Source organism: Acomys minous (assembly GCF_964271855.1).
Source record: "Acomys minous genome assembly, chromosome: 12".
In the NCBI taxonomy this organism is placed as follows: domain Eukaryota; kingdom Metazoa; phylum Chordata; class Mammalia; order Rodentia; family Muridae; genus Acomys; species Acomys minous.
In genome coordinates, this window is record NC_140493.1 from 8869117 (window position 1) to 8885757 (window position 16641).

General features: G+C 43.2%; 1 protein-coding gene across 2 annotated transcripts in view; it reads left to right on the forward strand.

Annotated features, from left to right (window-relative positions):
- ADAMTS20 (ADAM metallopeptidase with thrombospondin type 1 motif 20) overlaps positions 1–16641 on the forward strand; it is a 119501-nt gene that overhangs the window by 97686 nt on the left and 5174 nt on the right. For both annotated transcript variants that reach the window (XM_084749462.1, XM_084749463.1), the window contains 8 exons: positions 1958–2131; positions 2804–2974; positions 3805–4005; positions 4759–4888; positions 5089–5183; positions 5269–5360; positions 5813–5946; positions 8077–8168. In XM_084749462.1, coding sequence (XP_084605588.1) covers positions 1958–2131; positions 2804–2974; positions 3805–4005; positions 4759–4888; positions 5089–5183; positions 5269–5360; positions 5813–5946; positions 8077–8168 — 1089 coding nt within the window. The remainder of the gene's footprint in view (positions 1–1957; positions 2132–2803; positions 2975–3804; positions 4006–4758; positions 4889–5088; positions 5184–5268; positions 5361–5812; positions 5947–8076; positions 8169–16641) is intronic.

Consider the following 16641-nt stretch of genomic DNA (forward strand, 5'->3'; position numbering starts at 1 on the left):
CTTATTGGCTAACCTTTTTTGTAAGAGGTTCAGATGATCTAACCTGCATGTAGGGTATGTTGGTCTGCCTAATATTATTTGTGATGCAAAGCACACATTGTTATCTCTATATTAAGGGCTAGATGACATCCAGGTGAAAGCATTTCTTGAGTCAGCAGACCCCAGTAGCTTAAGCACAGAATGCAGGTTGATGTAAGGTACAAAATGTCCATTGTGTTCAGAAGGGAGAAAACAAAAAGTACTTTTGATGTATGTGGTGGCCACATGGGTCAGACTTGGCAGCCACTTGAGTGACCAGCTGCTGTGGTCTGTCAGAGGGATCTGAGTCACTGAGTAAATTCAGATCTTAGCTTATGTGAGTTTTAAACACTTTTATTATAATAAAATATATTGTGCAGTAGAAAAGAGGGGTTTAGGTCCTTGGGTGTACCTGTATGAACAGAGAGCTTGAAAAACCACTAGATTTCTTCTTCTTATAATATCTGTTGAGAATACCAGTGTGTCTTCAAACATTATTACCCTGTGTGATCTCCAATATTTTCTGGAATTATAGGGACCAAATTCACAACTAGCAAGCACCCTTCAACCTTCTCCAAATCCTGTTAGTGTTGGCCTCACAGCTGTTTGTTGCCAGTGTCTGCTGTATGGATACTGGGTTGGAGAACGCCTGCCATCCCAGAGCTGAAAACTTGCCAAGTCTTCATTCCTGGGACGCAACTCAGTGTGGACTTAACACTCAACACTACATCATGATAAGAGTTTGTATTTCTTCCTCCAAGTGCATAGTGAAACATTTATCCCCCAAGCAATCCCATTGGAGGTAGGGTCTTTGGGAGGTGAGCGTTAAGGTAATGCCCCTGTAATTGATACTCTCTTCCATGTGAACAAGGCTTTTAAGGAGCTCTTGGTCTATTTTGTGTGTGAAGATGCAAAGATGACCATCTGGGAGGCAGGAAGCATTTGCTCACCAGACATGAAATATCCCGACGTTTTCACTTTGAACTTTCCACCTGTGAAATATAAACGTCTGTTACTTATGGCCCATCCGGTTTAAACTGGAAATGAATAGCAGCTCTGACAGGCGAGGAGGGAAGGTTGCAAGTGACAGTGGTGCTGCTGCAGCAAGTACCAAAGCACGGTTTGGGAACTGGGTACCAGGTAGGGCAGGAGGAGCCTGGAGGCATGTGTAGTAAAGGTTTCCATGGCTGTGCATGGGCTAAGGGGAATCCTGATGAGCAGCAGGAAAGAAGAGCGCAGAGCTGAAGGGAGTGCTCCGGTCTTAGAGATTCTCTGGGCGACTGAATAAAATGTTTGTAGAACTATTGACAGTAACATATGTTAATGATGGCAAGAAAATGGGGGGGGGGGTTGAAGAAACATGGGAAAGGTGTCTATATTTATAATATAGGCAACCTTTTCCAGAATCCTGCCCATAAAAATATAAGCAAGACTCAACAGCTCAGCAAATATTTGGATCCTCCCCCAATAGGTTCAAATTATAGCGGGTGTTGCACATAAAAATATGAATATAACAAAAGTCTTAGAGATTGGTATTTAGTGGTAAATAATTGGTGTAGTGTTGAAATTTGTGTGTCATTTAAAATGATGTAGTAGCCCTTCGTGGTGACTTTTATAGATATTAGGTATATATTTAATTCAGGAAAGGGTTATCGCACTAGGGTACCATCCAGCATAGCCTGCTTCAGTTGGCAGTTCTGGAAAGCTTGAAGGACTTGTGAAGTGAACAACAGGTTTTTAAAGTAATCTATATATTTATATAGAATGTAGACACCATAGCGAACACTATCACTTTATGGATTTCCTATCTAATGCACGATATAATATCACGACATGTCTACAACAAATAAGAAAATGTGCAGTGCTCTCTTTGGATGTCAATATGAGACTTGAAACGCGCTGGCTACCGTGTTCAGGTCCTTTTTGTGATCTCTTGTAGTGCTCTGTGACCTGTGGCTCTGGGGTGCAGCAGAGGGAGGTGTACTGCAGACTGAGAGGCACTGGGCGAGTGGCTGAAGGCGCGTGTGATCCACTCACCCGGCCTCAGGGACAGCGGCACTGTTGGCATCAGGACTGCACGAAGTACCAGTGGGCAACAGAAGGCTGGCTAGATGTGAGTGTTCACGAGGGCCGGATCGTGTGTGTGTGTGTGTGTGTGTGTGTGTGTGTGTGTGTGTGTGAGAGAGAGAGAGGGGGGGGGGAGGGACAGAGGGAGGGGGAGGGAGGGAGGGGGAAAGGGAGGGAGAGGGAGGGAAATGGAGGAAAAGGGAGGGAAAGGGAGAGGGAGAGGGAGAGGGAGAGGGAGAGAGAGAGAGAGAGAGAGAGAGAGAGAGAGAGAGAGAGAGAGAGAGAGAGAGGTGTGTGTGAATATGACTGTGTGAAAGCCTCTGTGTGTTTGCTTTGGCCTATGTGTTGGGGTCAGAGGAGCTTATGCGGGTTCTTATAATTGAACTAAACTTGACAGGGTTTTGCTTAAGCCCTACTTTTCCCTGCTCCCCTCCCCTTGCTTCCCTTCCCTCCTTTCCCCCTCCCCTCCCTTCCTACCTTCTCCCTTCCCTTCCCTCCTCTTCTCTTTCCTTCCCGGTCTTGTCTTTTCCTACCTCTTTATTTTGAGGCAGAGGCTCCTGTAGCTCTGGCTGCCCTAGAGCTCCTCATCCTCCCGCCTCCGTGCTGGAGTTCTGACTTTGCAGTTATGTACCATGACACCAGAGCTTGACAAGCAACCTTGCAAGGACACTGCATAGAGGAAAGTGCTGCTGATTTTTTCCCCCCGTTGTGTTTCCAGTGCTCAACATCATGTAAGAAAAAAGAGACCTACCGGCTAGTGAAATGCACGAATGAAAAAAATGTGCAAGTGAAGGAAAGTTTCTGTGATCCTTTGACGAAACCTCTTTCAACCAAAAAGTGCAGGAATCCTCACTGCAAGTATGTGGTGGTAACAGGAGACTCGTCACAGGTGAGGTCGTCTTGACTTCTCTGCCTGTCGCTACCATAGAAACCTGGCAAAGACAAAATTGTCTTTGATGGGTGGAGGGGGGGAGGGTTAAAGCTACACGTACCTGTGGGTATAAAACAGGGGTTTAGAATACAGTTGGGAATTAAATTGGTTTGGATAAGTAGGTTATCCTCTAAGGCATTGGTGCTCTGTGGGTCGTGACCCCTTTAGGGGTCAAACAACCCTTTCACACGGGTTGCCTCAGACCATCTTCACATGAGATATTTACACTGCAATTAATAACATTAGCCGACTTACAGATATAAAGTAGCAATAAAAATAATTTTATGGCTGGGGGGGTCACCACAACACAAGGAAGTGAATGAAGAGGTTGCAGGATCGGGAAGGTTGAAACTACTGCTTTAGGCTTTATGACCTCACCAGCTGTAGGATGTTGATTAGTTTACAGTACCAGGGCATGGATTCTTTCTTAGTATGTTGCCCTTAAGCCCAGTGAAACAACTGTTGATTACTAGCACGATACGTGTCACTATATCACCCTTGAATCTATGTTGCCACACTGGACATGGTTACAGTCCACAGACTTTACTGTGGGATAGGACTTGATTGCTTCTCTACCTTAGCAGCTTGCTCATCACCTTCCAATACCATGAGATCTTGTCCCCAGGGAGGATGCGTCCAGTCTGTTCTAGATCAATTCCTCCTAGCTCTGTGGTGTCTTCAGCAATAGAGTGTTACCTTCAAGTTCTGGGGGTTAGCCAAAGGGGATGGCAGTGCCCTACACTGGTCAAGGAGATGTCTCTTGGGACTTACCAGTGTGCATATTTCAGTGTGCAGGCAATTGTGGGTTCACTCACCCACAGAAGATTACTTACTGCACTAGGATCCAGTCCTCTAAGAAGCGTGTATTCCATCAGCTTCGGCCTGTAGAGTATGGAGAATGCCCCGTGATACCTTCTCCTATTGTGTACAAATGCGATGTTGGAAGCTGTTTGCATGTAGCCACTTGGAAAGTGGGGAAATGGAGCAAGGTCAGTGCAGAATTCTGAATTTAAGGCCCTTTGCACAAGACTTTTCACAGGTGGAATACCCGACAATATACATTTTTTTAGTAGACCTTCCATGTTATCTTCTACACCATCGTCTGAAATCCATTTTATGAATTATTTGTGTAAATAATTTATCCTTCCTCTGCTTATTCTGTCTCATAAAAAGATAAGAATAATCCTTATTCTTTAGTTAAAATGGCTTGCACTTATGCAGGTGCTTCAGGAATGTTTATCAGCTAAGTGAAAAGCCAGCTTTTTCTAATATATATAATAGATATGATTTATACTACTTTCTATTTATCAACATAACAGAAACACCACAACATTACTTCTATAATTTCATCAGAAGGAAAACATCTAAGTAGCTGTAGTAAGGGTAATAAATGAGATTAATATTTATTAAGTATTTGCAGTGTGTTGTGTATATAAGGAGTTTTAATAAGTCTCATTAATTCACGTTTACTGGACAATCGTAGTGTACCACTGACACAGCTGTATAAAATAAATGACACAAAGCCAGTAACTGAGAAACAGCAGGTGCACGTTCAGACTTAAGGGCTTTTCTTTTTCTCCAGTGACTAGGCAGACCCAGAATGTTTTTGTATCTTCCATAGTTGTAAGCGTTATTGGCCCGCACTTTGTTCTAAAAGAGCCTAGTCTTGGAGAAGGCAGTGTGGATTTCCTGGCCTTATTATTTGTGATCTATTTTTATCTCAACCTTTACTGTGTTGACAGTGCTCAGTAACTTGTGGAAATGGGATAACGGAGAGAAGAGTAGAGTGCAGGACTGAAAACGGTTGGCCCAGTGACTTATGTTTAAAGCGTTTAAAGCCAGATGCTCAAAAGAAATGTTATGCCAATGACTGTAAGTAATAGATTCAAAAACCTACCCAGCATCAAGTGTTCCTAAGTTTTAGTTAAAATGTTAACCTAGATCTACGCAGTTGCCACACTCTGCAACACAAAGTGTCAGACCTTCAGAATACTGAGATGATTCTGATGGTCAAGTCCACACTGTTTGGGATTTGTTCAGTGTTGATGCGTTGCATTGATTTATCCTTGAAGGCAAAGTATTTACTACCTGCAAAGAAATCCAAGTTGCAAACAACGCTACCAAGGATGGTGACTACGACCTTAACATCAGGGGAAGAATTATGAAGGTATTTTGAAAAACATTTCTAGTTGATTTTAACTTTGATCTTTGCCTTGGAAAATGTTTTCTAGACATTTATGCGTTTCCCTTAGATCCACTGCTCAGGCATGCGTCTGGAGAGCCCTAGAGAGTATTTGCCACTGGTCAAAGGCGAAGACAACTTTTCAGAAGTATATGGCCTCAGGTATGAGATAGTTTGTCCTATCTGTGCATTTTTTTAGGGCCCATCGATATTGAGCCTTTGGAATGGCATTGGAATCCCTCACATGAGAAGGGGGTGGGCACATTGGGACCTTTTCTGTGTGTTCGCCTGTAATCACAAAGAGGGTGAGAGTGGGACAATACAGAAGGGGTAAGCTTAAGACCTTGTCTATTTTCATAGAAATCCAATTAATTCTAGTAACACAAGCTGGGAGAATTACCCCCCTCTTTTTTACAAACAGTTTTTGCATTCTCCCATGAGACCTCTACATGGTAGGCGATGGCCAATTCAGTTTCTTTCTCAGTCAATGTCATGCCGCTGTGACGTGGAAGAACAGAAGCGTGTCTTCTGTCCTTCCTCTTCCAAGTTTGTCATTTAGCACATGGGGCTCTCACAAATGAACCGCGAACTAAAATATCCCACTGTGGTTACAGGCTTCAGAATCCCCACGAGTGCCCCTTCAATGGAAGCAGGAGGCGAGACTGTGCGTGTAAAGATGACTACCAGCCTGCTGGATACACTGCTTTCAGCAAAGTGAGGGTTGATCTCATGTCCATGCAAATCCAAAGTAAGTGCTGTGTTTCCACGGAAAGCAAAACAAAACAAAAAAGCCTCCACTTGCTGTGGAAAAGCCCAGCAGTGTGCTGGCGTATATGACAGGGTGTGACAAAGAACCCAAAACTGTACAGAATGGCGCTTCCTTTACAATGGCTAGCTACACTCTCTCTGTAATCACATGAAATATGGGGACTTTGGATACAGACGTTGCATAGTGACCACAATAAGATAGTTCTTTTTTAACGAAAGCTATCTATCTTTTTAAAATAATCCCCCAAGATATTAAATTCAAAGAAATTAATATCCTCAACATAATGGTGAGGTCTTTTTGGTATGATTCAAAGTAATAATATTAGTTCCAGATTATAATCTATTGAGTATTATCTTTCCTATCTTTAAACAACCTTATATCAGATAAGACAGACATTACAACAAAGTGTCCCAATTGATGAAATTAAGTTTCTCTTATGAGAGTGTCTTGTCCCAGCTACTAGTCAGTTAAGCGCCACTAAAGAGAAATAAAGACCTGTCCAGAGAACCCAGATTTGGGGTATATGCCATCTTTCTAGAAATACCTGGTAATTCACTCAAGTCACAGGTACCTATGGACCCTGCAATAAGTTGGCCATGGTGTAGGTTACATGATCTGTGCAACATGCACTCAATGCTTCCATTATAATTAGGACCAAATCGTCCCTTCTGGCCACTTTCTTTCCCCACCCCCCCCCCTCTCTCTCTCTCTCTCTCTCTCTCTGTGTGTGTGTGTGTGTGTGTGTGTGTGTCTATCTGTCTCTCTCTCTACCGCCCCCCCCACTGTCTCTCTGTCTCTCTCTCTCTGTGTCTTTGTCTCTGTCTCTCTGTCTCTGTCTTTCCCTCCCTTTCTCTCTTTCTCTCTCTCCTTCCTCTTTCCCTCTTTCCTCTCCCTTCTCCCCCACTTGGAGCATCCAGGGAACTTTGCTCAGCAATAGTCTGGTTGGTGTGTTGGAACTCATCAGAGGCAAGTAGACTATGCACACACTGGTAGTTATCACTATGAAACTGGTGTCATCAACTGCTCATGTGTTTGAAGGAGACAGCAGACTGTGTTTTGAGATGTGTGTGTGTGTGTGTGTGTGTGTGTGTGTGTGTGTGTGTGTGTGTGTGTTCTGCTCCAGCCACAAAGAAGCAGTGGAATGGGAAAGTGTGTGTAACATCTATGATCCCAGAGCAGGCCAGATTTGTACTGTTTGTCATGCTGTGGTGCACATGCTCCCCCATGCTGCATTTAAGCTCACAACCATGACCACATTGACTGAGGCTTGGGAGGTGCACATGGTTCCTCTGGTGGATTATGAAAGGCCTGATCGTTTCTGCAACTCTCCTCAAAGATGAGATATGTACATACATACCACTTTGGGGAGCTGCCTCCAGAGGCTCCGTGTCATCACAGGGTGGGCAGTGATCTGCCGGTGACTTGAATCCACTTGGAGAAGCTGATGGCCATCACCGAGACATCCTTTGAACTACTAACGCAGGTGTAAATGGTGGCAGCAACTGAGTTTGAGGATTCTACCCGACCTGGCTTTGAACCAATGAACCTGGCTTTGATCCAGTGAACCTGGCTTGGGTCTTTTGTGTAGAATCTCCAGCGATAACAACAATTAGGAAATTTTGTAACAATCTCAGCAACTGGAGGAGGAAAAGAATTGCACCCACGAACTGGTGCGTGTAGAATCTCCAGCGATAACAACAATTAGGAAATTTTGTAACAATCTCAGCAACTGGAGGAGGAAAAGAATTGCACCCACGAACTGGTGCAGATATAGGGCACAGGCATATGCATTCACACTGCTTTTGTGAGTAGACACACGATTGGTCTACCTTTCAAGAGGTTTTTTGTTGTTGCTGTTTTTCTGTGATTTTCTTTTTGAGCCCCACTTCAACTGTTTCAAAGATTTGCCATGGTATAAGATGTAAAAACTACTTATGTATCCATTTTGAGACGGTCCTGTATTATATGCCATGGTGGTGATACTTTGTTAAGCTTTAAATAATCATGTAAGTATATTTGAGTTACTATGAAAAACTGCACATTTGAAAATGCTGAGGCCATTACGTTCCATGGTAATGAGCTGTATTTATTTATTTATTTTTTCAACAGCTACGGATCTTCTTTTCTCTCAGACACTATTTGGAAAAGCAGTTCCATTTGCCACAGCTGGAGACTGCTACAGTGCTGCCAGATGCCCACAGGTACCGCATGTGCATTTCATTACTTATTTTCTTCATAATGAAAAAGTCTATATTCCTCTTCATTAATTTCCTTGACCAGAACATTACACAAAACATAAACCTAGATGTCCAAAGCTCTCAGCATGCATTTATTTTAAGCATTGTAAATCAACGGAAGGAAAGACACTTTTGCCAATATTAAGTTCATTTCAAAGACTCAAGAGCGAGACCTATAACTTGTTCAAAGCCTAGTTCTCCTTCTATGACACCTCATCACCTTAATCTTTCCACCTGGTCCTTAGGAACGAACAGACATGCACTGAAAGGTAAACAAATGGATCATAAGCATGTGTTGTTTATTTTCCTGATGGTGGCATCAATTCTTTTGGTGTGTGTTTCTCAAAGGGCCATGTATGAAGGATTGAGTCCAAGGTGGTTGGTGGTACTTGGAGGTGCTGTAGACCCTTAAAAGGTGAGGGGTAGTCCTGGAGGGCGCTGTAGGGTCCTACTGGTCTTACTGGATTGTGATTTGAGGTTTGTTCAACACACATGCCTGTGGTCATCTGCTACCCTTGCCAGAAGTCCAAACAAATAGGACCACTTGACCGTCCATGTGTATGTGTTTAGGGCTAGCCACTTGAGATTGGGTAACTTATCTGGGGACTTGTCCCTGGATACATTTTGACCAATTGTAGATTTCTGTAATGACCTCTGTCTGCTGTAAAAAAAAAAAAAGATGGGTTTTTGGTAATGGAGGACAGCTACACTTTATCTGTGGATAAGGTACTTGCTTTTTCTGGCATCTTAAGGTAGAAAATTATTGATTTGAGATTTTCTTCTTTTTATGCTTTTATGGCCATAAATTTTATTTCAAGTATTCATTTTTGCTGTGTCTAAAGATTTTTGCATGTTGTATATTTGCTTTTATTTATATTAAAATATTTTCTATTATCATTGAACCATTAACTATTTGAGAATAAGTTTGTTTTCCCAATATATGTGAATTTCCTAACATTTCTTTTCTTTTTTATTCTACTTTCATTCCACTGTGGCTATAAAACATACTCCATGTTGTTCAGTCCTTTCAAACTCATTGAGGGTGGTCTTACGGTGTAACGTGTGGATCCTTCTGAAGAATGCTCAGAGCACGCTTGCAAAGGATGCAACACTCTGTTGGAGGATGTGCTCATAGGATGCAGGCGCCTTTTGCAGTGTGGTCACTCTTCTGTGTCCTTGCTGATCTGCGTCATTCTGGCTGCTAAAACTCTGCAACTGTTCGTTTGAGCTGTGTGTTTAGTCCAGCCTTGTTTCATGTGTTTTCTTTATGTTGAGCTTTGGTTGTGCACAATTATACATTTATAATTCCCAAAAATTCCTAACAGGGTTTCTTCTCATAATCATAAGAGATGCTTTTTCTTCTGCAGTTCCTCATGGTTTGCTTTAATTAGTACTCACCGGATGTCTGTGTGGATTTTCCAGGACACGCAGAGCAGCTGCTTACCTGGTTTATATGTTTCCATGGATTTACCACCACTTTATAATTTTGGAGATTAAGAGTTTCTTACAGATTTTTTGGGGGTCTTTGCCTTTTAATTAGACTTTTCATGTTTCAGTATGTTTGGTGTCTGTCTAGTATGTTTTGTGGTCTGTACCCCCTACTGTGTTTCATTCTTTCTGCTTTATTGCTTTCCTTCCTAGTCAGTAAATGTTCTCTATTGCAACAGTTAATTTTCCCACTGTGTGGGCATACTTTTAAAACGTATTTTTATTTTGGGTCCCTTTGCTCTCTTTCTCCCTTTTCGATCCGAATCCCTTCCAACATCCCAACACCAGGTAGAGGAGAAAGGTTAGTGGGGGAAAGAGGTAGCTGTTTCCTGCTGTTTAGGGTTGTCAGGGTCTTTGGGGCGAGTCCAATCCTCATTTCCAGATATCTCCGAATTCTTCTTGTCTGTCACACTGCATCAGCAGCAACCTGGAACAGCGGGGTGGGAGCACCAGCAGCCTTCTTCTTTCTCGGAGCCCCCAGGCTCTCTTTTGGCCTGACCTTTATCCCCACTGACAAAGACCACACCCGGACACAAAGTAGTTCACAGCTGACAAACATCACATCCCCTCTCAGAAGGCAATTATCAACTGTGGACAAACTGGAGCAGCCTCCATATCCCACACCTGGGATTAAAACAAAAACATACTTACATATAAACCAAAACTTCCACAACACCACTGTTTTGTCTTGGTTTTTTTTGTTTTAATGCTGCCTACCAACCCCCCTACCCACCCACCCACCACCCATCTAGTGCCAGATCGGAATCTTCCTGAGTTTCTTCTGCTGCTTTAGGTTTTCCTTTGTGTTCGTCTCCCCGCATCTTCACTAAGGACCATTTGTCATGGTCTCTTCACGTCTGCCCAGCTTCTTGGGTATCTAAATTACTACATCTCACCAAATTTGGAAAGTGTTTATGGACAGCCTTGTCCTGAACAGTCTTCATAGCCTTCTCTTTCCAAGCTCCTCATCTGACTCTTCATCAAGCCTGACTGGCCAGCCTCTGCCAACACTGTTCTCAGGTCGTCCCCTTCTCCACACGCTGGTTGCTAGCTCTGGCCTTTCAGCATCATCGTGAGGACATCAATTACTCCACAATCTCATCCAGATGACCTGTGCTTCTTGGACCAAATAGTTTTGTTTTGTTTTGTTTTTTTAATTTAAGTAACTTATTCAGATTACATCTCAATTGTTATCCCCTCACTTGTATCTTCCTGTTCCCCCCTCCCTCCCTCTTTCACCCTATTCCTCTCCCCTAGGTCTGTGAGAGAAGGGGACCTCCTCCCCCACCATATGATCACAGCCTATCAGGTCTCATCCTGGTAGCCTGCTTGCCCTTCCTCTGAGTGTCACCAGGCCGCCCCACCAAGGGGAAGTGGTCAAATAGGGGACACCAGAGTTGATGCCAGAGTCAGTCCCTGCTTTCAACACAACTGTGGAGAATGTGCTGTCCATTGGCTGGATGAGGATAGGGGTTCTAGGTTTATTGCATGCATTCTCCTTGGTTGGTACAGGAGTTTGAGCAGAGCCCCCCCCCCCCACCGTGCCCAGATCTGCCAGCCTTGATGGTCTTCTTGTAGGTTTCTAGGACTCTCCAGATCCTTCTGTTTCCCCATTCTTCCTTACCTGTCTCACCTGGAATCCCAAATAGGAAGTCCCAGTATCTATCCCAATCTCCTGCTAAGTGAAGACTTTCAGGGAACATCTCTGTTGGGCTAATGTCCAATTATAAGTGAGTACATACCATGTGTATGTGTTATGTGTCTGGACCAGATATTCTTACAGGTCAGGAAAGACTCCCAGAGGGGTGTTTCTCCTCCATCCCTTCCCATGGTCCACTCTGTTGAGTGTCATCCTTACCTTCCATTTGCTCATCGCTCTTATTCTGGTTTTCTACTTGCCTCTTCCCACACCCCACTAAATATCTCACTTCCAATATCACCTTTAAGCTTGAACCTTACCATATGACATCCCAGATAAGCTCCACCTCTATAGACAAATGCATGTAATTTTCTATATTTATAACCCAGTTGTGCTCTGAGAACTTCTTTTGTGTTAATACAGTGCCCATGGAGGCATAGAGTGGCCTATTTCTCAGATTAATATTCTTGTCTGTACATTGTGCTGCATAGCAATAACCCCTGGTCTTCCTAACTGATCCTTCTCGGTATAAAACATCTTGCTTACTGGCGATGTTAGGTGGGAATGGGCCTAGCTTTCTTATCTAGCCATATCTTGGGGTGGTTTTTCTGCTCTGTGAGTAGGGACTGACTAGAAGAAAGAAGCTGAGAAATCTGAGGACCCTCACCTATGCTAGAACTCTAAACTACACTAGGGGGATGTGATGCCTGTGGTTTTAATCCCACTGACTGTTACCAGAGCTCTCTTCTCATTGAGATGGGAGGGGGAACAGAAGATCATGATTCATATATACCATAGATTGCATCATTCCCACCCAGATTTAATAATTTTTTGTAAAAACTTCTCTGTTTGCTGTGTAACTTTAGAATGATATTTTTGGAGACATACTTTATATATATATAAGATATATATAACATACTTTAATATATATATATATATATATACTTAATGTGTATTGGTATTTTGCCTGTGTATATATCTTGGTGAGGGTGTCAGATCCCCATGGGACTGGAGTTACAGACAGTTGTGAATTGCCTTGTGGGTGCCAGGAATAGAACTCACACCTCTTTAAGAACAGCCCATGCTCTTAACTGCTGAGCCATTGCTCCAGCCTGGAGACATACATTTAAATGGTGTTCATACCTCATAATTTGCAGCAATTATTGGTAGAGAGAGTACCCACAGGTTCTTCAGCCTTTTTCTCTTGGTTTTACACACACACACACACACACACACACACACACACACACACGCGCGCGGGTGTATGTGTGTGAGTGAAGTTTATTTGTTTGTGGTGTATTCACACATGTGTATGTATTCACATGTATAGGTCAAGGAAGAATGCCAGGCATTCTGCTCTGTCACTCCTTGACAAGGGTCTCTCATCCCCCTGAGACAAGGGTCTTTTACTAAGCCTGGAGCTAGGCTGGCAGCCAACAAGCCTCAGTGGCCCTCTTGTCTCTTGCTCCTCTCATGCTGAGGTTGCAGGTGTGCCTGGCTATTTACATGGGTTCTGGGATCCGAACTCGGTTCCCCAGGCTTGTATGGCAGACAAACTTACCCACTGAGCAATCCCTCCAGCCTTCTTGTCTAATCGTTGAAAGCAGACAACGTTGTCTCCTTCACTGCGACTGGTTAGGTATACTCGCGTCTATATTTCCTCCTCTCAGTTTTCTCTTCTACTCAGGTGGTGACATGTGCCTACCTCCTAGAATGCCTCCTTTCAAGTCTCTCCTCAGAACCTTCCTTCCCTTTTGACATCCCCTCCCTTTCAAATGCCTTGATTGTCTGCTCAGAAACATCCTATGATGTCAAGAACATGTAACCTAACATGTCCTAGCAATCTAAATGATGTTTGTCATGATGCGTTGCTACCTCTTATTGTTGACCTTCTCACATAAAGTTTAATTCTCCAATGGCCAATTCATGCCAGGAAGGATGAACTTTCTCCAACAACCCTTCTCCTTCTAGCTCAGCCATCTGGTCACATATTTGATACCACAAGACAGGTGACCAGTGTGGTAAGATGAGGCCTTCCAACTACTGCTGTTCAGAAAGATGCCAAATTTTGGAAATCTGGTCTTCATCATTTCATGTTGATATGAGTCTGCTCAGTGAGAGATACCAGAAAAATTCAAAGGAGATTGGTGGCCAAGTAAATCACATAATTACCAAGTACAATCAAAATTCTTTTTTTTTTATCTCATTGGTGAGCTCTCCCAGTAGGAAGTATCTTAACAGAGAGACAATGGTCACAAAAAAGACATGCCTTGATGAGCGTGGGATGTGAGTGGGAGATTTTTATACAGTGGGGCTTCTAAGGGATAAGGTGGATGTTTCTCTTTCCTTTTAACACCTCTCTCCACAATTGTTTTAAGGAAACGATGTAGCTGTAACATAGGCACTCTCTGGTTATAGTTGGACAGACAGATACTCCATGTCAGCAGCCTCTTTCAGAGCTTTCAAACAGTGAGTGCAGGAGCAGCAGTAGGATGCTTTGCCGCCATCAGGGTGTGATACCCCCTCATGTGGTTCACGTTTCTGGAATGCAGAGCCTCGTGCCAAAATTAGATGGAGCTGGGCACAGACAGATGCTGTTGGAAAGAGCTGTGTCATCCATATTAAGTCTGTATTTGTGTACCCCCAGGCTACAGTTACCAAAAATACAAACCGTCCGGTATTTTTGGCAATGTTCTGTCAAATGTATAAGCCAGACTCTGCGTTAAGTTACATGGCATTTGCATGAATACCTTCCAGATGCTTGATGTCACAGGAAGAATGTCTCCTGTTGTTTGGGATTCATCAAAACCACATCCTCTGTGTTTGCATGTGACAGAGTACCCCAGGATATGAATGCTATAAAAGGAGCACAAACACATATGGCGTTATTTAGAGAAAATAAACTTCACCGCAGTGTACGTGAGACGGAGTCGGAGAGTGCTATGTGACTTGGGAATACATATGTCAAGTGGGAGGTAGAGGTTTCCAGAGAGTCCTGGTGAGGACCTTGTTTCCTGTCTCATAATTAATATTTGATTTCCAGAGAGTTGGAAAAATAATCACATTCTGGTAACGGCAGTGGGTCATGCCAGTACCTGTCTTAGGTGTTGGAAATTCTGGTTCACACACACATACAGGTGTTTAAATACACTTTCATCTCTCTGGCAGAAATCCCTGTTGCAGATTCTATGGTGCACATTGTAGAGGGAAGCTGCGCCATTTTGCTTTTCTACCAGCAAGGATGAACACGCTTGCCGCTTTGCACTCTTGCCAGACATTTGGTCCTGCCAAGTTTGTTTCTGTTTATTTGTTTTCTTTCTTATTAGCAGTGTCCACCAGTGGTTTGTCATGTTTTTCTAGTGCATAATGATGCTAAGGGCCTTTCCTGGGCTTACTTGTCATTTGTATATTTTGCTTAATGAGGTAAACAGCCATGTTTGTGCCTGTGTTTGACACTGATTTTGTTTTCCTGATGGTGATTGTCTAGAATTCTTTATATATTCTGGATACACAAAAGGTCTTTCACCAGAAGTGACATTTGCAAGTAGTCCTTTTGTTTCCTCTGAACCATCATTTCTTTAGCTTAAGTAGCTTTCAAAGTAAAAGTATTGTTTCTTATGAGTTTTTGAGCTAAGAAATCAAGTGCCAAATTATAAAGATTTTCTCTATTTAACAATATTTTATTCTTCATGTTGGTCCTGCTCTATAGCTACCCTATGACTCAATTTGGATTAATTTTTGACATAGATCGTGGGGTGGGAAGGTTCTGCACACAGAGATCTCATTGATCTTACACTGTGGTGGGAAGGCGGTGCTTTCTCCACCCTCTAACACTGTGGTTCCCACGTATCCTAATCCCCTAATTCCTCATGTTGTGGTGACCCCCAAATCATACAATTCTTTTCATTGCTGCTTCATAACTGTAATTTTGCTTCTGTTATGAATCATAATGTAAACAATTGTGTTTTCTACTGGTCTTAGGCAATCCCTATGAAAGGATCATTCCATCTCCTAAAGGGTCATGCCCACAAGTTGAAACCTGCTCACTGCTGTAGCATCACTGTGTGGCAGCAACCTGAACCTGATCACTTCATCATGTGCTGAAGTGGTAGCACCATCCAGCCGCACAGCTGGCATGAGGCCAGACAAGGACCAAAGATCTAGAAATGGTTCCACCCCCATAACAATGCATTCAGGTGCCGAATCAGGGTTAAGTATTGATTAAATGCAGTGCCTCATGTTCCAGAGCACGAGGGCTTGACAGAACCTTATCCTTCAGACTAAACATCCTCAGTGCTCACCCACCCGGAACTGGATTAGCCCAGGATCCAGGCTGCTGAGCCTCACCTGCTTCTTATAGGGAAAAGTCCTTGCCGCACTGCTGGCCTTCCTCAGGGGCCATGACACATGTATCCTGACTCCAAGAATCCTTCTTGCCTTCAAAAAGCCTGGGTGAGACATATCTCACCTTCTTAGAGTCTAGAGTCACCAGTTTATGGCGCCTCATTCTTTGGTGCCTGAGCTGTTTCCGCACCTTACTGGTCTTTTTTCCCTGGACTCGAGGCTTTGAAAAATTTGTTCTTCCTCGGAGTCTTGTTAGGGCTAGGGTTACTGACCCAACCCCAGGCCTGTGCTGCTCATAAGTTTGTCAAAGAAATCAATCTCACTTTAGTGGGAGAATTACAACCATCCACGCACTGACATGATAGAGAACAAACGGTGCACCGAAGTGTGCAGACGCGCTCGCCTCTCAGCCCAAATGAGCCTCAGTAAGAGTCTCACTGAAGTTACAACTCCCGCTGGGTAGAGTGAGACCAACACAGACAAGGGGAGTCCCCTCCTATAATATGAAGACGGAAAGAGGCGATTCCCTAGAGCCTTACCCAGGAAGTGCTGGAACACTGAAACTGCCACAGGCCCTAACCCCGGTGACCTGTTGTCATTGCTGACGTTCACCAGAGCTGAAACACCACTAGAGTCCACTCAGGCCTTCTTAAACTTCCACACTGCTGGCCCTTTCTGGCATAACTCTTTAGTGTATAGATGCATAGCATTTAATGATCAAAAATAAAAGAAATGTACTTTTGAAATGATGATCTGACCTGCAAATAATTTCATTACTAAAGATGAAAGGAAATGTGTGTTCTAGTGAGACATCCTTACTCGTCTATTTTCTATTTTACATAAAGAATATGACACAGCATTTTCTTGGCTACCTAATTTCTCAATCAGCATATTGAAGTTTATTATTTAAAAGGGTAACTTGAAATATTTTGACATTAAAAAAAAACTTGCATGACAGGAGCCTCC